The following is a 25,462-nucleotide window of genomic DNA, read 5'->3' as shown; positions in this document are numbered from 1 at the left end:
TCCCTGCTTAGCAGTAAGTTTGTTTCTCAGATCAGTCAAGATTGCTCAAGTGTTACCATCTAGCAGGACGTTAAAAGCAGCTACTGAATCCCAAACTGAAGCCTCTGTGAGCGTACAAGATCAGAAGATAACAATGGATTTAAGTTCTCAACTGTCTTCTGGACAAACATTACATCCTTTTGAGGTTTGTTTCCAACCATGACAATACTGAATTGCTATAGAAATCAGGTAATTCTCTCCTTAATCTGCTTTAAAAAGTGATCTGGCTGACCTTTATCTTGATCAAACTAGATGCTTTTGTGAATGCATCCCTTGGTGTATGGAAATTATCTGCAAACAAGTGCATAGGGCTTCCTCATTCTATGATCTGTCAGTGGGGAGGGGCAGCCAGCCAGTTGCAAAAGGGTCTTTCCCAAGCCTGTAATTCAAAAGTAATTTTTGAATTACTGTTATCTATTATTGGATCTGAAATTCTCCACATGCAAAGCCATCTGCTCTGGTCTGCTAAAAAGGCCATGTCTGTAGCCTTGCCTCCTTTATGGGTGTTCTGATGGTTCAGGACTCTCCAGTTTAAGCAATTTTAACAGCTTGGACTTCATAAACTCTTCTAGGCTAGATTACATAATTCAACATACAAGAAAATAAATTACAGCTAGTTATTAAGACCTTTACATTTCAGGAAAAGAAGACTGCTGAAAATTTTTTTAAGGCACTTTATTTCAACCTATGGCACTTGGATTGTTCATATCAGAATTAGCCATAAAAAAGGTTAGCACCAATCTCCTAATGACCAATGTCAAAAAACAAAACACATTAATTCCAACATAGGTAACTCACAGTTTCTAGGTGAGACATAATACAAAACAGCAGAATAAGAGACAGCAAGAAACAGAATGAATATGAATGAAATGACATGCATACAATATTGTCTTCTCCAAGAAACAAGCATATACTCTGAATATTAATATTTTGAACTGGAAATCAAAATTAGAATAAATTTGCACGTATTTAGGCTTCTTGGTGAGTTACCCTTAAAAAAATAAAAAGATAGCAAGATCCAGAAGTGCTGTACTGCATCTTTCCCAAACCACACAGCTAATGGAAGTTATAGTCCAACATATATCCACTAGATGGGGGAAGGCTGTTGTATGATTTAATTTATAATTTAATTATCACATATTATCCTGCTTTTTATACAAGGAGTTCAAGGAGCCATATATCTCCCCTCCCTTTATCCTATCTTTTAAAATGTTATTAAACTTTCTTGCAGAAAGGATAGCCAAATCTCTCTTCGATCTCCTAACATGAACCTTTTGTCTTTAACTGTTACATGAAAGGACAGAACATTTCTTTTTTCAGTCAATGACCAGCAAAGTTACATGAAAAGAAGTTGAACATGTGAAACTTTTTGCATTATTGTATCTATATACCTTTAAAAGTTTCCCTTGATGAATTTTGCATCACTTAAAGAGACAAGACCTCTTATCAGAAAAGAATCTTAAGAAAAGTCAACACACATGTTGATTGTGTTTACATGTCCCACTGAACTAATAACTAGTCATCCACATCTCAGTCACATTTGCTGGTGTGAACCCAGCCCATTCATGCGGGTCAACAAGTGCAAATTATGCAAATTACATTATTTGCATCAGTTGTGAAATGACACATTTGACATCACTTTCCCCCCTACAGACACCCATAAGCCCTTGCAATTAATTTACAGCTCAGAATACTGTACAATTTTGATTGGCTGGGTTACTAGGAATTGTATGGGTTTTTTAGTTTTGGCTAAACATGTTCTATGAACCCAGTCATTGGCTTTTATAATTTATGACTTTGGGATTAGTGTTAATATTAAATCAGGCTGCTACAACTTTTTCAACAAATCACAATACACAATGTACTGATGCAATAAGTTGTTATTCCCTTTGCATGAAGTATTGCTCAAATCACAATTCCATCAAGGTCAACTGATTTACTTGGATCACACAATCAACTGAATTTGCATGACAGTGTGAGGCAAAATAAAACAGACCCTTATTTATGGTTTAGTGTAAGGAGTAACCCAGGCAGTTAATTAATACTGTCTAATGCACTTGAAAGAAGGAACATCTTTTATTCTTTATTTTCTAGCTCAGTGACGGCAAACCTTTTGGGCTCGGCGTGTCAAAAATTCAGAAAAAGCCTAACTTGACTCTGCTGGCATGTCGCCTCCCCCCAAACAAAAGAGAAACAATTCTTTACATATTCATTTATTTAAAAAAAATACAGTCCAATCATGTGTGGTTCTATGTATTTTATAAAGAAATGTCAAATAATTACAAAAATGAAATATGAATAAAACAAACTCAGTTTTTGGGTAACTCAAACAAGGAGAATAGTTGTCAGGTGTTGGTGAATGCTGGCATGTCACCCAAAATGTGGCATGTCACCTTTGACACACATGTCACAGGTTTGCCATCACTGTTCTAGCTCATCAATTTCAGATAGTGAAACCAAATGAATTAAAGGTTTAAGGCATTAACAATTCTAATAAAAATGCAAGCAATGACTGCTTCCATTATACATTAACTCATTATTAACTGACACATGGTTTACTCAATACAATTGCCTGGGACCACAACAACAAAGCAATGAGCTGTAAAAAATATTGCATTTTAGCTTAGTCTATTGTGCAAAACCTACCAATATATCAGTGAAGGGGAATGGAAATGAACAAAAAAAGATTCTTCCACTTGTAGGTAACTGTAGTATTATAAGGAGCAATTAGGATTACAAGCCAACCAGAAAAAGAGAATCAGTCTTATGCTACTGCAGCTTGATAGCCTTTCACTGCATGAAGATAAAGATTAAGCTGCTGTTAAAAAGGCAGACATAGGAATGATTTAAAAAGATGGGGATTCCACTTTGAAATGGATTCTAATTTTGTAACAATGTGTCTATATACTTAAAAAAAACAAAAAAACCACACCCACACAATTATAATAAATTAATGTTTGTACCACAACAATTACCAGCATAAGTCTGCAGCATATGTTCCACAATAAAATATCAAGGCAGACAAGAGTTAGTCTACCAGTTCTATATGGAAACTAGAGCTGTGCAGTGCTTTAGAAAGAATTTGGAAACATTGCTTCAAAGTACACAGAGATACAAATGTAGCACCTATCTACAGTTCTTTAAAGCAGCTGTGTCTTTCCCTGGGATCATGTGATAACTGCAGAGAACATTGCATGATTCTGGGAAAACATATGGCAGCTTTAAAAGTTACAGACATTTGCACTCCCATGAACTCTAACCGTTTTGGAACTTAATCTGGAGCATAGCAAAGCCCTAACAGAAATTAACATTGCTTCCTCTGATGTGCTTAATAGCAGAATTTGGTCCCCTAGCTAATGCCATTACTTTTTAATAAGAATAATACTTCAAGCTGATATGTTTAAATTAGATACACTAATAATGGCAGTAAAATTTGTTTGTAACAATCCTTCGTAATAAGTCTGTGTACTATTGGTGGTCTTCAAGGGTACAGCAGGTAGTTCATGGTACAGTCACCAAAAAATATTTTTTAAAAATAGCCAAAATCTCCAAGATTACCAAATCTCATGAAAATTCAATGGTTCTCATTTGGAATCTCATGAGATTTTAAAATATCAGTCAATTTTAAAAATATTTTTAATTTAATTTGGGGTTTCCAATGTTGCTATCATAGAGAGGGTATTGTGTGTACTATGGCACTCTTGGGTGCATGTTGCCAATATTTTGATTATACAGGGACCCCCAAAGCTTTTGATCACAAAGCAGCAATCCTCATAAAAGGAAATGCTGTGAAGTCCTGGTTTTAATATCTCCTATACCAACATTTCAGGGAAAATCAATGGGATTTATGTCAGAATACACACACATATCTATCTATCTATCTATCTATCTATCTATCTATCTATCTATCTATCTATCTATCTATCTATTTATATTGATAGTCACATGTAGGATTTTGTGGTTACAGGTCTAAATAATTAAGATAATAGAATGGGCTGGCCTTTAACATTTAACAGATGTTATCATCTAAAAAAGGCAAGAAAAGTTTAAAACCATTTAATCCAGATCATAAATTCTACAATTAGCTGTGACACCAGTGTTGTAAGTACTCAGTGCTCAGCTTATTTCTGAGTAGTAAACTCGCATTGAATTGCCTTTAAAGTCCTTCTATGTTACCCGGGACATATTTAAATGAGCATATTCTATTATCTCTTACTTGGAGCTATAGAGGAAGCATTATCATAAATAATTAAACTATGCCAGACATGGCCAATGAACCCATCCATCCTTAAGGTGGCCACTTTCCCATCTCCTTTTCCTACGTCTTGACCCTTAACCCTACTTGCCCCTACCTGTGCCTATGGAAAAGCTCTATTTCCCTGTTCCCCACAAATAGGCTCCATTACTGTGAAAGGAAGCTGTTTTAAAATTCTGTTCATGTATGTAAGGTACATTCTTTATGTTTGCTTTATTTGCCCTCAAATCCTCTTTCCTCCACATGTGCTATGACAAGGCTTTAAATTAGGTTTCACTGACATCAATGGACATTATTTTAAATTCTGCACAGGGACATATTGAGGAAGGTTGTTCACTACTAGGGAGAGAAATTGTAACCTTTCCCTCCTCAGTGTAGCAAATCTCTTTAAAAAATCACCTCCCATGCGCCCCCAGATCCTCATGACAAACAAGGCTCAGTGCATATTGTAATTTTTATATTGCTAGTTTCTGAAGATAAGTGACAGGAATAGTAATAATATCCTGCTGAGAATAATGACTGATTTTTAAGTTAATATAACATCTGAAATATGTTTTACAGTCCATACTTCCCATTAGCAACATTCACAAATCCATACTTTGGACATAATGGTTGTGTCTGCAATGTCACATTGAACTACAAACTAACCAACCACATTTTGGTGTATGAATCCAGCCTATGTGGTTATTTAGTGTCATATGTTTTATTAGGGCTACCATATCTGGAATATCAGATACAGAGATAAGAATCCTTTCCTGCCCTCTAGCGGTCATCTGATCTGTTCGCCTTAGTTAACTTGTTAAGAAGGTGGTGCATACGCAGCTTTAGTCAGTAAAACTAACCAGAAATTAGTTTTTCTAAGGCTTGAATTTGGTTAATTGCCAAACTCATTCTGATAGAGCTATTTTTCTAAAGTTTAGCTCCTTTGGAATTATATTAATTACTAGATGCAGACAATTTAAACTCAAATCCAAAAATATAGCTAGCCAGTTATCTTACTTTTCTTATCACTAAAGCCTTAGGTATTAAATTATATTAACATTTTATAAGAAAATCTTGTGGCATCTTTTAGATTCACTAAAATCACAACCTTCAATAGTTTTTCTTCTCTGAACTCTCATTATAGCCAATTTAGAGTGCAATTCCATGGATCTCTACTTAAAAAAACACTCTGAGTTCAAGGGACTGACTTCCAGATAAGTGTGTACAGTATAAGACTGCAGCTTCAGAGGAAGTGCTTGCGGCTTAAGACTTTATAAATGCATTGTACAGTATAACAGATAAAGCATCCTTTAAAATTATAGAGCTCTGTCTTTCTCATTTTATTTATTTGAAGGATTTATATCCTACTCTTCATTTGAAAACTGCTTTCATCCAGAACAAATTACAAAGATCCATATCTCCCATTCTGCCAAAACCCCAGTTATACAAAATGTTCCACATTTTAAAAAAAGGAAATAAAGAAAAAGAAGATCCAGATGCATGGCAAGGTAGAAAACTCACAGGGTGATTCAGGTGACATCTGATGAAGCTTAAAAAAGACCTGAGGTATTTCTAAACCTGAGCTAAAGATGATGCATGGAGATACCTAGGAGCAATGGTGAATATTCACTTCTTAAAGTTCTTTAGTTGTTAAAAGTCACTGTGTTCCATCTGCCACCACCAGGAGTTCATCAAGGTATTCTACTACTTCACCCTAGGACATATTATCACAGAGAACAGGTTAACATTTAAATAGTTTAGCTTTTGAGAAAAAACTCCTATTTTTCAAAAAAAGAAAATAAATAATAGAATTGAAATGAACACTAAGAGAGCCAGTTTGGTGGAGTGGTTAAGGTGCTGGCCTGGAAACCAGGAGACTGTCTGTTCTAGGCCTCCTTTAGGGATGAAAGCTGGCTGGATGACTCTCTCAGCCCAACCCACCTCACAGGGTTGTTTTTCTGGGGAAAATAGGAGACAGGAGCATAGGCATATTTGCCACTTTGAGTTATATATAAAAAAAGGTGGGATAAAAATCTAATAATAACATGCTAAGGCATACTTATCCACTTTCAAACATGTGATCTATCTTTGATTTGATTTTCTACTAATCAAAGGATACAGCAGTATCTGTTACTATGGCACAGATTCTGTGACATCTTACAATAATATCTTGTATTGTTCATATTACAGTAGTGAATTCATTGGTAGACCAGTGACTATTGATAAGTATAAAATATAAGATATATTTTTTCCTCCTGTTTATATTTTTAATTTGTACTTTTATTTTTTGAAAAAATCTTTTTAAGATTAAAGAGTGTTTTGTTAAAAAAATAAAGACATTACATTAAAAATGCTTTAAAAATAGATATCCACTTTCAATATAATGGGACTGAAGGCTGATCAAGGGATTGTATGTCCCTTCACAGGGTGCTCTTTTTACTGCTCTCTATTATTGCTTTTAATGATTGAACTGTGTCAGCTGATAAATGTTGCTTATTTCTGTAAAAGGTTTCTGCATCCACTGATTTTTTTGATGAATCTACTGATAAAGATACAAAAGCAGACAAAGCTGGGCTATTTCTCGATGCAGATGAGCTTCTCTCAGAGATTTGTCAAACGCTGGATTTCTTTGTTAGTTTGAACATGGGATTTTCCTAGCCCTTTACTTTGGACCTTGCAAGTGCCCAGGGCTGCTGAAGGCAAAATTAATCTCTTGGCACCTCTATTACAGCTGCTCAGCAAACAACGATGGGATCACAGCTGATTAGGCAGGTTGCTGCTCTTTTTTTCTCTTTTCTTCTAGGTTTATAATTTTGCAAAATTGTGAAATGTTTTGAATAATTTCTGAAGGACATCTTCTTGCTTTTAAGTTATCTGAAACTTTCAAATGTTAAACCCTCTGAAAGGCTAGTCATACAACTTGACAGCAAGCAGCCCATAAACAAAATAGGGAGCAAAAATCAAAATACCAAGGGAAAAAATGGCAATTATCATGGCAAGAGAGACGCTTATGTCATCTTGAGTATGTCAGGGATAATTGGAAATTATTCATATTTAGTTACATGGTATTATAATATATATTATTTTCAGGCTCCACTTCTCTGCCTTTAATGGGAGCCTGATATGTATACAATAAGCGTATAATAGGCATGGAGAGATGCAAAAACCTCACTCCTCAATTTCAGCACGACAGGCAGTTCTTAAAAGCAAAAACCAGAACCAGAGAAAGCAAGGGGGTTTCATTAGCAAAACATAAAACCTGGCCCTTAGCTTTTTTTTTTCCCCCAAAACATTAATTTTGCTTTAGTCTGCTTTACTTACTTCATCATCATCCATCACATACTCTTTAGCAAATTCATACATTTCTTTCTGAAGTGTTGTTATGTTGTAATACCGAATAGCTTCCTAGAAAAACAGCAGCAAAACTCTGTGTCATGTTAAATCCAAACACTGTTTAAAGTCTCAGGGTCAACACAGCAAGCATGAAAAAAATACAGGTAGTCCTTGACTTATGATGACAGCTGGAGCTGGAATTTCCATCACTAAGCAATGTGGTCATAAGTGACAACAATCCCTGCAGTCCCAGTTGCTGTCATTAACTGAATCCCATGATCGTCAGGAAAGGCAACTTCCTGCCAGCTTCCCACAACCAAAGTCAGTGGGGAAGCCGGTAGGAAGTTGCAAGTCCCAGGTCCACAGGGAGGTAAGTGACTGCTGCTGGGTGGGGGAGGGAGTGAGGAGATGCGCAGGGGTGCGGGGGAGAGTTGGGGTAGGTGTGCAGCAGTGCGTGAGAGGCACCATGTGGGTTGGGGAGAGTGTGTGGGGTGCACAAGAGGCATTGTATGTGGGGTGGGAAGGGTGCACAGAGGTGTGCAAGAGGTGCTGCATAGGGAGGGTGGGTGGGGGCACGGTGCAGGTTGGGAAGGGTGCGTGAGTAGCCAGCATGGTGCAAACACAGAGGGGCTGGGGGAGGGTCCGTGGGTGGGGAAGACTTACCCCAGAGACTTGCAATCTTCCCTGCCAGGCTTCCCCTTTGACTTTCTGGGGAAGCCGGCATGGATGGTTGCAAATGGTGATCATGTGATCACGGGGCACTTGGTAACTGGTGGTAACCAGTTGTAAGCACGAATGGATTGCCAAGCACCCAGAACATGATCATGTGAACGCGGGGGTGCTGGGACAGCCGCAACTTCGAGGACGGTTGTAAGTCTGTGCTTTTTTAGCACTGTTGTAACAGATGGTTGCTGAACGAATGGTCGTAAGTCGAGGACTACCTGTAAGCCTGTTCTGGTACTATATATCAAGTGCTTCTGATCACTTTACCCCAGAAATCTAGAGTTTTTGCTAGACTTGTTAGCCAACCAAAACAGAATGTACCCCTTTTCCCTCTAGATTGCAATAGGCCAACATTTACTTACAGCTCTAGGCTGGAAATCTTCATCTGTGAGTCCCCACTTATCTTTATGATATTGGTAATAGACAAGATTCTGTTTCATCACTTCATCTTTCTGGTCAAAAAGCATGTAACTAGCAACGCATGGAGCTGCATTCTTCAAATCATTCACTGAATGAAATACGTAACAAAACCAAGTCAGCTTCTTAGAAGGGGTACTGTTATAACAACATATACTGTATAAATGTAATATTTTGTTAGGACTTTGATTTGAAATCAGACTTCAGGGTTGAAATGTGTAGGCATGGTAGGAGTGCATATGTGATGCTTGTGCTTATTCCCAACTAAAAAAATTCCATTTACAGTATTAAAAACAACTATCCCATACGAACATTAAAACCAGAATTATGAGATATGTCTTCTTTCTTTTTTCTTCTGCCTTTTTTTTTACTTCTTTCAGATAATGGTAATATATAACAGTTCTTCTGTATACAGATAAAGCCAGTGCTAAAATCTCCTCTCAGAAAATAATTGTGGATATTCTCTGTATATGACAAATAATTATATCATTGTAGATCATCTTTATGTAAAAGATACAAACCAAAATGAGCACTCTTTTCATCGTGATCTGATTAGAGCCTTTAGGAAAATCAGAGGGAGTATCTACTATAGGTGTATCATCCTGGTGCAGAAGGCATTACTCAACTTTCTTCACAGCCGAGTTCTATTGGATAGTGTTGAGCTTCAGGGTTTAGTGACCATGGTCTAGACAACAGATTTCAACCAATCAAAATGACCCCTCACGATCGGGTACAAAGAACCAATCAGAGACCAGCCCTGCACCAATTGGAAACAAGCTTGGCTAAACACCAATCAGAAGTCAGGGCACCTGGCTATAAAGACAGGAGCCCAGTCAGTCCCTGCTCATTTGCCTTCGGTAGACTACCTTGCCTCTGAAGATGCCAGCCACAGTTGCTGGAAAAAGGTCAGGAAATCTATTGTCTAGACCACAATCACTAAACCTTGCAGCCCAGCACTGCTCATAGCATGTAAAAATAGTAATATGTACTAATAATATATAAATTACACATAGCAATAAATAGCACAATCTTACATTAATTACAACAAATAACTTGATAGAAACTAATCCAGCATTCATGGCATCAGTATCTACCTTAGGTCTCTGAAATAACCAGGCCTTAACAAACTTTTGGAAGCCATGAATATAGGGGGGAAATCATCTCTGCAGGCAAGTTAATCCTTAGGAGTGGAAACCCCACAGAGAACACTCACATTTGTGCCCCCTCCCTCCAGGAGCAGCCAATATGGTGGGCATGACTGCACAGTTGAAGCCCTGCCACTTTGGACATGCATGCAACGTTTATGCATAAAAAAAGGAGGAGGCTTCAACTCCCTGGCCTTTTAGCTCCTCATCTGGACACCTTTGCTAGGGTCAATTTCAGTTGAGAACAAAACTCTTAACTTACACTTATAATAGGCAAACTGCAAGTAGTGATACATAGTTGCCACAAATTTTTCCACTATGTAGCCCCCTATGACAGGTGTCAGATCAATTTCACATCTCAGTTTGCACTGAAGAACTTCAGTATAGTGATCTAAAAAAAAAAAAATCTGATCATTACTCAGTTTACTAATTCAACTTAAAAGATGGCGAGTTGACTGTAAAAATGAATTTTAAAAATGTTCAGCACTTGATACTTGAAAGTCAGTGGGATATGATACCATTTAATTTCTGGGAGGAAAGAAATCCATTATATAGAATACTTAATAAGCAAATACAGCATACGTTCTGGATATCACACTTGACCCCAGTGTGACAAATTCCTAGTACAAGTCATCATTAGTTTAACCATTAGAAATCATTGTGAATGTGTTAGGATTGTGCAGTTTCAAAGAACCATTCTGATTCATCTTCTTTTCATCCAGATGCTAAAACAGCCTCAGCACAGAGGTCCCTTCCCACTGAACTACCCCATTCTGGCTGAATTAGTTTGGCCATTTCAACATTTCAATTTGAGGCAAAGAGATCTGATTTTCCAATTTAAGGTTTTTCCTCAAATTTAGCACTGCAATGGCTTGGACTGAGGCAACACCATGAGATGCAGCAGACCCACTCTGCACAGGTCTAAAAAGTATGCATAAGAATATACAAAACATTGTTTGCATTTCATGGCAATTAAAGCAGGCAGGAGAACTTGGTTATGGTATTTGGACATAGAAAATGTTCTATGTGTATATTATACAGAGAGCTGGAAAATGTCATGTTTGAAAAAAGAAAATCAAATTCAGATAAAGTAATATTGCTGAGTGAAATGGAAACTTTAATTTTTCACTCCTCCAAATTATCTCTCACAGGCTTTCCCCACAAACTTGAGCATGGGAATCTAAAACAGAGAAATAGGAACAGGGAGGGTTAAGCCTACTGTAGCTTCATTCAATCCTTCCTGCTGTACAGCTTCTTTGCTGTACAAAAATTATTTCTGATATATTTACGTATATCATGTTAACTCATACTAATGTAAACTGCTTGTTCACTAATATAACTGTATTTCCAATAATGAAGTGGGTAATTAAATATTACATTGCATAATTACTATAATTTTGGTCCCAATTTCAGTCAAGACTTGTTTTCACACATTCATTGCTTGGCTGATGTTTTCCCCCTAATCTAGATTTACAGGCATTACAACTCTAGGCCTTGTGAGTAATATGCCATCATATTGTAGGACTACTTCATACAATGTATACACTAAATAGCTAGGATGAAACAAAACAGAGAGAAAAAGAAAAGTTTTGTGGATAAGCAGAATGTCTCTCAAAGAATGTAACAGGTGATTACAAATATTTATTTAAGCTTCTTTTATGTCAGAAAGGGACATATGGAAGTTTCTATTTTCCATTTGCAGCCAAAACTTGGTTTCATCCCCTAATTTAATTAAATCTGAAATACCAAAATGCATACTGTACCATGTTTGCCTAATTATGCTTTGAACAAACTTCTTCTCCATCTGTATGATCACCTGAATAACCAGATTTATATCAAATATGAATCATTATTTGATCACTTCATCACTTCACTTCGTTATTTCACTTATTCCCAATATCACTTCATTATTAGCTCTTATTCCCACACTCCTCTCCCCACTGGCTAAAAACTGATTAGCATCAAGGAATCATAAAGTATATACAGGGTGTGGAATTTAGAAAATAAGGATTCTTTCAAGAAATGCTTTCCTCGCTTTAGAATACAACTGACCACCCACCTGCGATAGACAGATAAAACTCCTTAAAATCTGTGATCTCCCGGGAGCCTTCACAGGCGGCTGTACAATCATCATAGGCTTTGTAGAAATCAGGAAGTGCCAATTCCATGTCTGAAATTGAGGTCCTCCAGTTTTCTCCATTGTAGGCCCTTACTGCCCTGACAAAGAGAGTCTGAGAGACAAGAAGAAACCAGAAGAATGTGGCAAAGATTTTAATTGAATGGTCTGATTTAAGACCCCATCACTATGAGCAGACTCAGCTGAAGCTTTCCTTTGCTTCACTCCATTCTGCTTGGGCAGCAGATCCAAATAGGACATTTCTCTGACCCTACCTTATCAACTACATATATTTTTTTTGCCATGAAAATTATATCGCCTTAGAATTATGGGGTCTTCTAATAAAGTTCTGTATTAAAGGACTCACTTTCTAACAATACTTTGATACTGGTAAATTAAATGTGAAGGATTGTCAAGGGACTATAATTTGGCATTTTTTACAATAAAACTATTATTGTTGTTGCTATTATTATTATTATTATTATTATTATTATTATTAACCAATGACAATAAGGAACTATAGGCAAGCTAAAATTATTATTTTTACATATTTTTATAGAATATAATCAGGAATGTTCAGAAAGATGGGTAGAAACTGTACCTCATATGATTTGGTTTCTAAATCTTTAATATACTCTTCAGCATCAGGCATACTTTTATAGTATGCCATATTCCTTTTCATCATCTCATCGTCCGGATGTTTCAGAAGAAATGTATGTGCAGCTGCAATAGCTTTTGGAAAATTGTTTGCCTAGTCAAAAAGGATTATAAAAATATGTATTACAAAACCAATTTTTAAAATATGAAATGTTTTTATACTTCCATTTTACAACTTCTATATAAAAGATGCGTAGTTCAAATATAGTAAAATGTATTTATTTTCATCTTAATAAACAATTTCCAGTAAGTGAAATCAAGGATTTCTCTGGGATTGGGAAAGGCAATGAGATGGGTAGAAAATTCAAGAAACTGAAACTGGGTGACAATAAGGGTATGTGGAGGGAAGAAAAGTACAACAGCACAATGGCAGCAATGAAAAATTGCACTGCTTTGAACAGAATTAGCAGTAAATTGTAAAAAAAAATCTGACCTCCAAATAAGGAACTCGGAAAATTGAGATATAGTATGTAACACTATTAAAAAAAACCACAGTGAGCAGATAATGGAAATGTGGGATAAGCAGCATATACTGGTCATTAGGTATGAGGTTTAACTTTAGGAAAACACCTTCTTCTAAAACATTCAGTTCAGCACATATGTCAGCCTCTTGCAACGAGCAGCATTTGCAGGATCTCATGGCTTTCGTCAGACTCAAAGAAACGTGTCATCGTGCCGCAACCCCTGCCTCTTTCGGGCATCCCTGCAACTTCATGATGCCCAAAAGGGGCAGGCCTTGCACAGCGACACCGCTTTTGTTAGTTTGACCACCCCCTTGCCTCCTTGTGAATGCTGCTGCCTCCGGCCTTGTGTTTTTGTTAGGTTTATATGCGACGTTACTTCTAGGAGCTCAAGACAGCACACACAGCCTACCAATAAGTGTAGATAGATAGATAGACAGACAGACAGACAGACAGACAGACAGACAGACAGACAGACAGATAGTCAGACAGACGGTAAGAACATAAAGGAATAAAATGGGTTGGCAGATGCTGACTGGTCCAAAGTCACCCAGTGAATTTCCATGACTAAGGGTGGACTTGGGTCTCTCCACTAATTCATATGGTAGGCTACAACTCCCAGAGTTCCCACAGCCATTAGCCAGCACATAAATGGGTAGTCCAACACATCTGGAAGGCTGCAAGTTGTGAAGACTGGCATATATAACAACCATTTAATTTAATTTTTATAACATTAGAAAAACAGAAAAATAACAATTGGCTGAAGGATTAAGGAAAAGGAATTGATGGGCCTAAAGGCTGTGAAGTTCCAAGTTTGACAGTGATATATACAAGGCTATAGCATGATATGCAGGAAAAGAAATGTGCAAGAAGGTGTATTTATTTATTCAGAACAGTGTTTCTCAACCTCAGCAACTTTAAGATGTACGGACTTCAACTTCCCAGCATGGGAATGCTGGCAGTTGAAGTCCACCCATTTTAAAGTTGCTGAGGTTGAGAAACACTGTTTCAGAATATTAACCTATCACACAGTATGAAGTTCTGAACTTTTTCAATAAAAAGTAAAACATAAGCATGAAATTGGAGGTGGATGATAGATGAACATTGCATTTACCTGAAAGGAAGACCCATTTGACTCTCATATGACCCTTCCATTGTAAAGGTATTGGGGGTGTGTGTGTCACAAGTCTTCCTTTCAGATACAGTAAATATAGATGACTTAGCATAAACTATGGACTATGATTGTCACCTGTTTTACATCTTGTCCCTAACATCTAAATGCATGACAGACAAAAATAACTAGATAAGCCCTTTCCATCCAGAAGTGATGTAACTTTAGGGAAAACTTCACCCGTTGACTTCTGCCTGCCTGTTTAAAAAGCCCCAAACTTAATACACGGAGGGAGAGTACCAAACAAGCTGGAAAGGAAGATTTTGAAAAACCCAAGTACATTGGCGCAGAAGACAGAGTCCTCATCTCAATGAGCGGAATGCCTTTAGTCACGGAAAGATCCGGGCTTCATACCAACTTTGGACAGGGGGGGACGCAGGAAAGGGGCGGACCATGGCAGGGGGTGAGCCGAGGAAGGCTGGCGCGAGCGAGGGCTACCTTGAAGTAGGCGAACTGCAAGAACTTGTAGGGCTCTCGGCGCTGGAACTCGTCCAGCACTTCCCGGCTGGGCTGAGACTGGCGGAAGGCCGGCAGCCCTTGCTTGCAGCGTTTCAGGCACTGCGCTCTGCGCAGCATGTCGCCGAAGTAGCGCAGCTCGGGAAAGCCGTCGAAGCGCTCGGGCGGGAGAAGCCCCCGGGCGTCCGCGCCGGGCTCCTTCTCTTCCTCCATGCGGGCGGAGCTGCAGTTGAGGTGACAGAAGGCCTCGCTGTCCCGCAGGAGGCGGTAAAGCCGCAGGCTCATCTCCAGGTAGCTCACGCTCTCGGGCCAGTTCTCGTTGCTGTACTGGTCCAGGCCGTAGCGGTAGGCGGACTCCAAGGGCATCAGCTCGTCGCGCGGGAAGCTCCTGAAGCTGTAGCGCTCGTACTGAGCCCGCGCCCCGGCCCAGAGAAGGCAAAGAGCGGCCACGAGCAGCCGGCGCCTCCACATCTCTCCAGGCTTCAAGCGCAACCGGACACCACGTAGCAAGAGGAAGAGGGGAAAAAAGTTGAGCCTCCCCGTCCCACTCCGAGAACCAGGCGGGGACCCTGAAGGATTGACGTGCAGTTGGAGCCCTCCTCCTGGCGCACGCTGGGAACGTCGCTCAGTTTTTGGAGAAGCAGATGGAGGCGGGGGGGTGGGAACCAGGCCGGACCCACGGGCGGCGCGTGGTCCGGCAGCAGTTTGATCGAGGGATCTCGCGTAGGAGGATTGCCGCGGAATCCGAATAGACGGCATCGTCGGATATTTTAGGAGTTGAACATCGCGAGCAAGCTGGCGTGCAAGAAAACTGGCCTTGTCGTAAACTCCTTTTCCGTCTTTTATATCGCAGGATATAAAAGATCTTCCGTGCCCTCCGCTTTTCCATGAAGAAGGCACCGAGGAGGTTTGATTTCAAAACTGACTGTGCTTTGGAAACAAAGAATCGCGCACGAACATGAATGTTGTTCTTTTTGTATTTATATATCTATTCACTTAAACCAGTGTTTCTCAAAGTTGGCAACTTTAAGATGTGTGGACTTCAACTTCCAGAATTCCCCAGCCAGCCAACATTCCCCAGCCGGAATTCTGGGAATTGAAGTTCACACATCTTAAAATCACCAAGTCCACACATCTTAAAGTCACCAACACTGACTTAAATGATCACCGACTACTTCTTGCACTCTGTGAAGTTGGCTCTGATCCACAAAAGTTTATGATATTCTTTCCTTCTTGGGGTCTCTCCAGATCTGTTGGACTACCACTGCCAGAATTCCCACTAGCCATGTTAAATAGGAATCCTGGCACTAGTAGTCAATTCATCTGGTGGTCATACATAATACTTAGAAAAATTCAAATGTATTTTAAGTAGCAAATCTTGTCTAACATCTGCTTCTGTTGCCCTGTTTTGTTAAGAAAGTAGCAAATCTGATTGATAACCTTGTACGTATAAAGCAATTCCTGAATATAAACTATTCCATTCCAGTGTTGCTGATGGTTTGGCAGGCCTCATTAGCAAATTATGCATTATGTGGCTGCTCAACTTGGTTGTCTTATTCTCTTGCTCTCCATTTCTCCACAGAGCAATAATTGTCACGGTAACTCTTATAATTAGTAGGATTATTAATAAAACTGTTAAAGAGAACGGTTAGATTCCCGTGAACCTCAGCACTTTAAAAACACAAGTTAAATTTACAAAGAAGGCATACTATTGGCACATTGGTTTTCTATAAACAAGTTTTTAATATTTTGTTACAATTATTTATTGATACCAAAACAGATAACTCATAGTTACCTGGTTAAACAATTGGTGTTATGATACTTTGAATAATTGTTCAACTGTATTTCCAACTTATATTTTGTTTATTTTATAATGAAGTGTTTAAAATAATTTTTATATTTTATTGAATAATGTACAGGTAGCCCCAGGGTTAAGAACCCCTGGTTTAAGAATGGAGCCTATTGTAGCAAAATTCGAATTAAATACACAATGATTTGACTTAAATACACAATGATTCAAGTTAATTACGCAATCCTACTTACACAGTATTATACAATAATACTGTTCTGGCTTACCTACAGATTCGACTTAAGGACAGACCTTGGGAACAGAACTTGTTCTTAAATGGGGGACTACCTGCATTACCATTCTGCTTTGGGGATTATTTATTTATTATGTCATGCTGCTTTTGTGATTTTTTAAAATATATTCATAATGTCTATTTCATCTTTCAGTACATAAGAACAATATGACTTACAAAACTGAAAAGAATGTGCTATAACTATGGAAAATTTTTATTAAATGAAACATGTTAATGTCTTACAATTGTTATGATGTTACCAATTTGATCACAAATATTTGACTTCTTTAATAAAGAAATATATATTCCATCTTTATACTAAACATAATGATCAAAATACTAGTGCAATCAAAATAAGACCATGACAAATAAAACTAAGAATAAAATTATATTAGATAAAAGATGTTCATAAAAAAGTGGTATGAAGGATACCCAAGAGCTAAGTATGTTAATAAAAACAAATCTGTTTTTTCTGGCTGATAGCAATAACACAGAAGGATCATGCCTACCCTCCTTAGCCTGATTTCCAAAGATTGCTTTCCTTAAATTCCCTTTCAAAAATAGTACACCCTGTAAAGATAATACAAATTGCCAGGTGCAGTGTTCTGAGATTTTGTAGCAAGCTCTTTTAAGAAATTATGGGAATTAATGAGTTTAATTAGCTTTGTTAATGGATTTGACATAGCTGGTAAAGGTGGCCTTTGAGGCAGAAGTCAGCAAGATAAGCAGCGTATTTGAAAAGTTCTGGGGCAATGATGGTGGAGGGCATTCATTCCTTCAGCTTCAAGTGAGGAAGCATAAAGACACTGCTTGGGCATGGCCCTTGCCACTCTGAACGCTGGAGCTAAGCAGTGTAGGGTCTAGTTAGTACTTGGGGAGGTGGTCTACCGTGTGACGTAAGCTTTTTGCTTTACTCCGTGGGCTCCTCCATCCTCTTACCCTCCGAGTCTCCTTTTTATTCCCCTCTTTATGTTCTGGCCTGAGCCGGGCAATTGTGAAGAGCTAAGGGGAAATGCCTTGGAAAGAGGCCCGACTCCCTTTCTCTGCTCTCAGAGCGCCGCCTTTGCTTCCTCTGGCCCTTCAGGGCGTCTATCAGATGCCCACCCCCCACCCCCCACCCCAGCTGCAACCCAGGGAAACTCGTACCCTGCCCAGGAATAGGGTACTCCCTCGCACTCAAGCGAAGAGCAGGGGTGGGGAGAAGACAAGCAGCAGAAACAGCAACCAAGAACTCCCCTTATTCTGAACAGCAGAAAGCAGCTGAGCTCAGCGGGCATCAGATAAAAAGATGGTGAGGACGATTACGCACGCCGCTCCACGCAATGAAATCTGAATTGGCTCGCACTTCAGAGATACTAACACACACGCGCGACCGCTCGAGGCGGAAGCAGTCAGGTGACTCGAGTCATGCGATCGGTGGGCCGGCGGCTTCCTTTCTTCTATTTCCTCGCTTTGCTGCTTTGCCATGCTTGCTCTGACTTTGTTTCACCTCCTGGCAGCAGGATTTGGATCCCCGGTAAGCATACTCCTTCCTCGTAATCTCTCCCTGAAGGGTTGGCTTGCTCTGCCTTCGATTATTCCGTGCATCAGGGGAAGGCTGTGGCTGGGCGCTTGTGCGGAAAGGAGCTTCCCTCTGGAGCGGAAGAGGATGCTGCGTGAATGGAACTCAGTGTTTTTCAAACTTAGCAACTTTAAGATGTGTGGACTTCAACTCCCAGAATTCCCCAGTCACCCAAGTTTGAGAAACGCTGACTTAAACGACCACTGACTGCTTGCACTCTGTGAAGTTCGCTCTGATCCCCAGATTTTATGATAGCTTCCTTCCCGGGTGCTCACCAGATCTGTTGGACTATGGTAGTGCTCAGATATTCAGATATGCTCAGGAAGGAAACTGAGCTCCTCACCATCAATCTATGGCAGTGATTCTCAACCTTGACCACTTTAAGATGTGTGGACTTCAACTCCCGGAATTCTGGCTGGGGAATTCTGGGAGTTGAAGTCCACACATCTTAAAGTTATCAAGTTTGAAAGCCACTGATGGTATTGCATGTAATGCCCAGCCTTTGCAAAGAAGCCCAGCACTCAGCGAATGGGGGAAACCGGGGTTACTCAACAGACCTGTTGCTGTGCCCAAGGAGAACTAGCATGTAGCTGAACTTGGTTAATGTTGGACCTGATTGATAGGAGGCTACCAGGAAATCCAAAGACTTTAGTCTAGATGAGGAAGTGAAAAATTTTTTCAGAAGAGGCAACTTTCCTATTATTGCCTATTGCTGTGACCCTGTACTCACCAGCAGTCGAGCTCATTTCGAGGGAATATTTACTTTCTAGAAAAGCACCGAAGCTGCAGAAACAGATTCTTTTGTGTGTGTTTTGAAAACGTCTACTCTTCCTTTGGTTAACTGAGGTTGAAAACGCATGGGACAAAGTCACGTGAGGTTAAACAGAATGAGAGCACTAAATTAATGACTTTTTTGGCCCTTTGTTCTACTGTAATAAACATGATTTATTGCCCTTCTCAAGCTGCAGAAAGAGGTGACTCTCTAAAGAACCTACTGGGTAGTGAAAAGCCCTCCTTTTTTTGAGTCTAGTGAGATAAATTGATGTAAGTATAATTTGGAATACAAATCTTGGGAGTCTTAAAAGGAAGCCTTTCGATAGGACGGCTGCATCAGAACATCATACTGTATCGCAGTCTGGCAGTCAAGTCACCAGTAACCTATTGTGTAATTAGATTTTCTTAGACGTTAATAGCTGCTACATTCAGTGGTTAGCACAGTGATAATGATAACATAGCATAGATAGCACAGTGGCCAATAGTGTAGTTATTTTCCTGTTTTTAAATAATTGGAAATATTTTGTTAAAAATTCAGCTTTTACTCTCTAGTTAGCACTACTTGGTAGAGCAAATGCAATTATTTCCAGCAGCTCCATCTGTTGTTCTAGTGGAAGAGTAATGACAAAGCTTTAATAACAACTGGAAAAATAAAAGGCTGTAGGAGTAAATAGTCCTCTGACATTGGTTTCATGAGCTCTGCTAATGTGAAAAGAGACTTTGCAATACGAGATTACAGTAATTGGATTACTAAGTAGTTTGCTCAATCTAAAACATAACCTGCCAGAAATAATAATTAAAAACCGCCTTTTTGGAAGAAAACATATTACAGTGAATTCAAGTTTGCAGAGATCTAAAGTCCTGAATCAGATATATTGTTTGGTTTAGAGAGATTTTTTTTTTAATTTAATGTGTACACTATGGCTTGAGAGAGCAAAATAAAATCCTAATACAGATCTTAATAACATTATAAATCTGAGGATGATTTCCAAAGCTTCCCTGATGGAGTAGTCAGTGCAGGGTTCCTCAACCTTGGCAACTTTAAGACGGGCGGACTTCAACTCCCAGAATTCCTCAGCCAGCAAGGCTGGCTGGGGATTTCTGGAAATTGAAGTCCGCCCGTCTTAAAGTTGCCAAGGTTGAGGAACCCTGAGTTAGTGACTGTTGGCCCTGCCGTTGGATAGAAAAGGAAACATAGTCATTTCTGGAGAACAGGAATTGGCTTTTCCTGGCTCTAGTCACCCATTTCCTTTCGTCCTTTCACCCAGTTGTGCAAGAGCATATCGCCCTACTATTAGATGGGGCAATCTAAGCACTCTGGAAAGAAGAATTGCCTAGAATTTTACGCTCTGAAATGTGCTTGCTACAGCTTATGGGGCAGTGTAAGCCAGCCATCTCAGTTCTGGTGTTGTACTGACTGGGAGTACGAATCCAATTTATTTGGAAGACCCAAGATTTGGGAATGCTGGTACAAGCAATGCAACTGACAGCATAAATTATTCTAACCAGCAGAGACAGACACTCTCTGGAATTGAATCCTCTTAGGGCAAAAGCATCTGAGCTACATGACTCTGATGAATGGAGATTCATTCAGAGATAGTCTCCCTGGTGAGATTGTATCTATGAAAAAAAGAATATGACCATGCATATCCAGATTTAAAATAATCCAGTCATGAAGCAGACCAATCTCAGTGTTCTGGAAGTGCCTGGACACTCAGAATTGCCCATTCCAAGGTCCAAATGGTCTATTTGGGGGGGGGGGGGTCATAACATTCTGCGATGGAACCTTTTGCGTATTCCAGTTTTCAAAGCTCTTCACAAACATATCCGTAATCATTAATATGATACTATTGTGTAGGCAGATACTGAAATGTAGATAATTGGGATTAGAATAAGGCCAGTCATTTGTAATAAGTTACCTAATGGAGCTATACTGGTGTAGAAGTTCTGTCTTCATAGGCAGCTATTAGATTACCTCAGCTGATCCCAACTACAGGGAGATCAGGATGAATGGACTTAAATTCCCAGAAATCTCAGCAATGGCTGTGCTGGTTAAAAATTCTGGAAATTGAAGTCTATGGATCCAGTGGGGAAGGCTGCATTGTATAATATACACTGATTTCCAATGACAAGCTCTGAAACAAGGCATTTTCTTCTGAAAGCTATGAGCAGAAATGTAGCATATAAAATGTTAGCTCTGTTTAGCATTCATACATGCAATATTCTCTCAAATTACTTTTGTTGGTTGTGGCTTCTGATTACGCACCTGATTTAGGAAGTAAGGTTGGTTTTGAGGGGAAAAAAATTGTAATTCTTAGAATTAGACTTATGCTCCTTAAGCATTCTAAGACATTATCATTAATTGCCTTTGTCTTCTTTCAGTATTTGGAAGGGGACTCTATTTCTTTTATTTTTTTATTTTTTAGTCCAAAGCTGATGGTAGTTCGTGGATTCAGGCCAAATTAACCAAGAAATCCCTACAGAGCTACTTATTAATATTTCCTGGGAAATTCTTGTAAATCAGCAAAGAAGAATCTGAAAGTATTCAGGAGTAGAGATGATCTTCAAGCAGCTTCCATTTGAAGCAAAGGTTGCAGTTGCTGCTGGAACTGTCTTCTTCTCCATGATAGTATCACGAATGTATCTGGCTGAAAATATTGAAGTGACGAGATTGAGATGGCTGCTGAAGTTGCAGATGATATTCTTTATTAATGCCTTGATGATCATAGGATCCTGTCACATATGGAGAAGTACAGTTACTGTGTTCTACAAACCACCAGCTGCCAACTCATTCTGCTTCATCTTATGGAAAATAATATTATTAACGTTCCTGATTTTGGCACACTCAAGTTTTTTCACACTATTGTTTCTTGTCGCAGAAGAGCCTTATTTCTTTTCTTTAGCAGCATTCACCTGTCTTGGAAGCTACATCATTCTTATTTTCTTCCTCTTCACTTTTGGTTCTCTGGAGCAGCTGTATATTCTCATGACTCAGAGAAATGCAAAAGTGGGTAGTACCAGTAAAATTGGTAAATTGGCAAGGAAGCCAGCTCTAGCAGTTACTGTGACTATTGGATTGACTGTTATTGGGCTCCTCAATGCTTCCCAGCCTCCTGCAGTAAAATCAGTAGCAATTCCTGTTCATAAATTACCATTGTCTATGAATAACCTGAAGGTAGTTTTGCTTTCTGATATTCATTTGGGACCAACTGTTGGAAAAACTAAACTCCAAATGATTGTAAAAATAGTTAACAGTTTAAAGCCAAATATTACTGTGATTGTTGGTGACCTGACTGATTCTGAGGTGAAAGACCTTGGCCATGCTATGGAACCGCTTGGCCAACTTGATTCCCCACTGGGGACTTATTTTGTCACAGGAAATCATGAATACTATATCTCTGATGTCAACAACTGGTTTGAATGTTTGAAGTCACTCAACGTTCACCCCCTTCACAATGAACATGTGAAGATCATGTCCTACAAAGACAAGGATACTGACTGGTTTTGTCTGGCTGGGGTTGATGATATCGAAGCTAATGTGTTACATTACACTGGGCATGGCATGGATTTGAAAAAGGCATTAGAAGACTGTAGTACTGACCATGCCATTGTTCTTCTTGCCCATCAGCCGCTTGCTGCAAAAAGGGCTGTTCAGGCTCAGTCGGATATAAGTTTGGTCTTGTCTGGGCACACACATGGAGGGCAGATATTTCCTCTGAATATTGGTGCTTATTTCATGAATCCATTCTTTGTTGGTTTGTATAAAGTTGGACAGAACACTTTTGTGTATGTCAGCCCGGGGACAATGTTCTATGGAATACCCATGAGACTGGGAAGTAGAGCAGAAATAACAGAAATCATCCTTCGTTCTCCTTTATCAGTATGACAACTTATTTCTCATACTGAGGGGATCATCTGGTCACATTATTTTAATTGTTATACTTTCCTACTGATATTTCTGGAATGCGGCTGGACAAGTTATGAAAATCATAATATTTTTAAAAGAAGAAAAAAATATTTAACCAAATTCCTGTCTGTAACATGTTCAGAATTGCTGGAGATCTGTGATGAAATTTCATTAGTTTAATGTGCTATTATTTGGGGATGCAAGTTTTAAAACACTAACGTAAAATATTGATATTTCCAGGGTAGAGATATCTAGTTGGTGAAGCTTATTAATATCCATCCTTTGAAAGTGTGATGGCATTGTGTCTATGAAATGTTCTATGTATTCTGTATCTTTTTTCTCAAACGTAAGGGCTCCTGCAAGGGGTCATATCAGTAAACTGACTTCTAGACTACTTCTGTTTTTTCTTGGGCATGAGATTTGGTAGAAACTCAAATATACTTTGTAACATCTTGATTCTCTGGAACCTTCTGGATAGGTCTACAAGAGAGATAATGTATAATACATTAATATAATATAATATAATATAATATAATATAATATAATATAATATAAATGCATTCTATTTGTACAGTAAGAACCATGCTCATTAAAACTATAAAGGTTTAATTAGATTTTTAAAGTTCAAATTAGGGGATGAAAAATAGCTTTCAGCGGTTAAGCAAAAGTTGTTCACTCAAGTCATTCAGCTCATTTTATGATTAACAATCCCATTAGCTTCCCCAGCCTAGAAGTAAGATCTTTCAGCCTATTCCTTAAATATTTGACAATAATATTGTGTGGCTAGTTTCCTTTTCTTCTGTTTGCATGATTTTAAAAAAAGTTTATGCTAAAGCAAATATGACCAAAGTAAAATCCTGAACATTTTATTTAGAATTTACTTTTGAATAAATCTGCAAACTATCATACTCTTGGGCAGTGTTAATATATTTGATGTATTTTATATTAAATAATCTAGTTTCCACTTGGAAATTATTTTGGGTGAGTTTAATTCTAATTAAGTTAACATTTTAAATTGTTTCCTAGTTCCTTTCTGTTAATGATAAGGGGAGTAGGGAGAATAAATGTTCTTTGCTTTTGTAATACAGAATTGTATCTTGTGGTTGAAAATTAAGGATAAAACTTCTTTTTATGGCAATAGTCATGTGGTTGTTAGATAAAATTTTGGGGATGAACACAGAAATGCTTAGACATTTTGATCCTTCCAAATACTGTTTCACATACAACAATTAAAAGCACTGTCATGTTTTTATTATCCTCTTTCCCTGTACATCCATGGGAACCAATTTAAGTGTTCGTAAGAAATAAATAACATGCATTTTAAACAGATTTATATCATAGCTAGTTTTTATCTGTAGTCACATCTAGTCATTTAGGTGCTCTTCCCATACTCCTTTAATTACTTGGGTGTCTGGGAAAGTGGAAGAAATGTTATCAGCCACCTTACTGCTTAACCAGAGGCTACAGGCAACCGGACATTCATGTATTTAGAGCCACCTCATTGCCTTTCAAGTATCTACAGTGTTGAATGCATTTGTTTGCATAGTTAGGTTCCAAAGTTACTGCAACCAACTGGAATCCATTAATTTCATTAATCTTTTTTTGGGGTGGATAAGGGGCATAGCCTAAATCAAGGTTGTCAGAAGTAACTCCTAGCTGTAATAACTTCATTTTATGTATTCTAGTTATTTCATATACAATTCATATTAACAAATTATCTGGGCTATTGGCATGGATTAGCAAGGATTTCTTCCTCTATCACCTCTCATTTATTTTAGTTCCATGTGAAGGAATGAGCTCCTGATACTCTAATTTCAGAGCATATGATTGTTCGATTCTACTTATACATCCATGTGTCTCCATTTGGTGGATATGTAAGTTCTGGAAAAACAAAATAGATCCTGCCAGCCCTAACATCAACTCCATACTTAGTAATATTTATGACAATCTTTCTGATAACTCAGATTATATTTATATTGCATATTGAAGGAAGGCACTGAGACTGAGGAAAAAAAGATTGTACCCCGAATGCAATGTGGCTGAGATGCAAATTGAACTTGCATGGGATATGGGGAAGTGGGAGGATTATCCAGGGCTTGACTATGCTTCATCTAGGAATCTAGGATCCTTTAAAAAGTTGTTGAAAAGAACTCTATGGGAGGAAGTTAGGATAGCAATTGTTAGTTACTAGCAGAGAAGCTGGGTTACGAGTTATAGTTAAGTTAGCATTAGAAAGTAGAATTTAAATTCAGCAAATGACTCTGGTTGAGTGTAGTTTCTCCCATGTTACAACTAGTGGATAATTTGAGAGGGGGGTTGCCAAACCAGTCATTCAGATTTTTGAAAATACTTATTATTGATCTCACCACTGATATCTTTGCATG

At 38.5% G+C, this 25,462-nt stretch overlaps 3 protein-coding genes across 3 annotated transcripts in view; 2 read left to right on the top strand and 1 right to left on the bottom strand.

Annotated features, from left to right (window-relative positions):
* Nucleotides 1-711: 711 nt before the first annotated feature.
* On the bottom strand, nt 712-15,378 carry CRTAP (cartilage associated protein). The gene is made up of 7 exons (XM_007426277.4): nt 14,738-15,378; nt 12,612-12,761; nt 11,954-12,125; nt 10,157-10,285; nt 8,695-8,840; nt 7,598-7,681; nt 712-5,990 (listed from the first exon to the last, which is right to left on the bottom strand). Exons 1-7 carry the CDS (start codon nt 15,224-15,226, stop codon nt 5,934-5,936), a joined length of 1,227 nt encoding a protein of 408 aa, XP_007426339.2. The 5' UTR covers nt 15,227-15,378; the 3' UTR covers nt 712-5,933.
* A 2,838-nt stretch (nt 15,379-18,216) lies between these two features.
* GLB1 (galactosidase beta 1) overlaps nt 18,217-25,462 on the top strand; it is a 49,155-nt gene continuing 41,909 nt past the window's right edge. The window contains exon 1 of the mRNA XM_007426280.3: nt 18,217-18,352. Within this exon, the coding sequence (XP_007426342.1) occupies nt 18,302-18,352 (51 nt within the window). The 5' untranslated portion in view covers nt 18,217-18,301. The remainder of the gene's footprint in view (nt 18,353-25,462) is intronic.
* On the top strand, nt 21,575-24,374 carry TMPPE (transmembrane protein with metallophosphoesterase domain). Its single transcript, XM_088150934.1, has one exon. The coding sequence runs from the start codon at nt 21,729-21,731 to the stop codon at nt 23,055-23,057; it is 1,329 nt and encodes a 442-aa protein (XP_088007060.1). The 5' UTR covers nt 21,575-21,728; the 3' UTR covers nt 23,058-24,374.

This window comes from Python bivittatus, unplaced genomic scaffold (assembly GCF_059951505.1).
Source record: "Python bivittatus isolate LINGU-HERP-01145 unplaced genomic scaffold, Pbiv_v1 ctg000610_np1212, whole genome shotgun sequence".
Taxonomy (NCBI): domain Eukaryota; kingdom Metazoa; phylum Chordata; class Lepidosauria; order Squamata; family Pythonidae; genus Python; species Python bivittatus.
The sequence above is the reverse complement of the archived record's forward strand: the minus strand, read 5'-3'. Positions and strand labels throughout refer to the sequence as shown.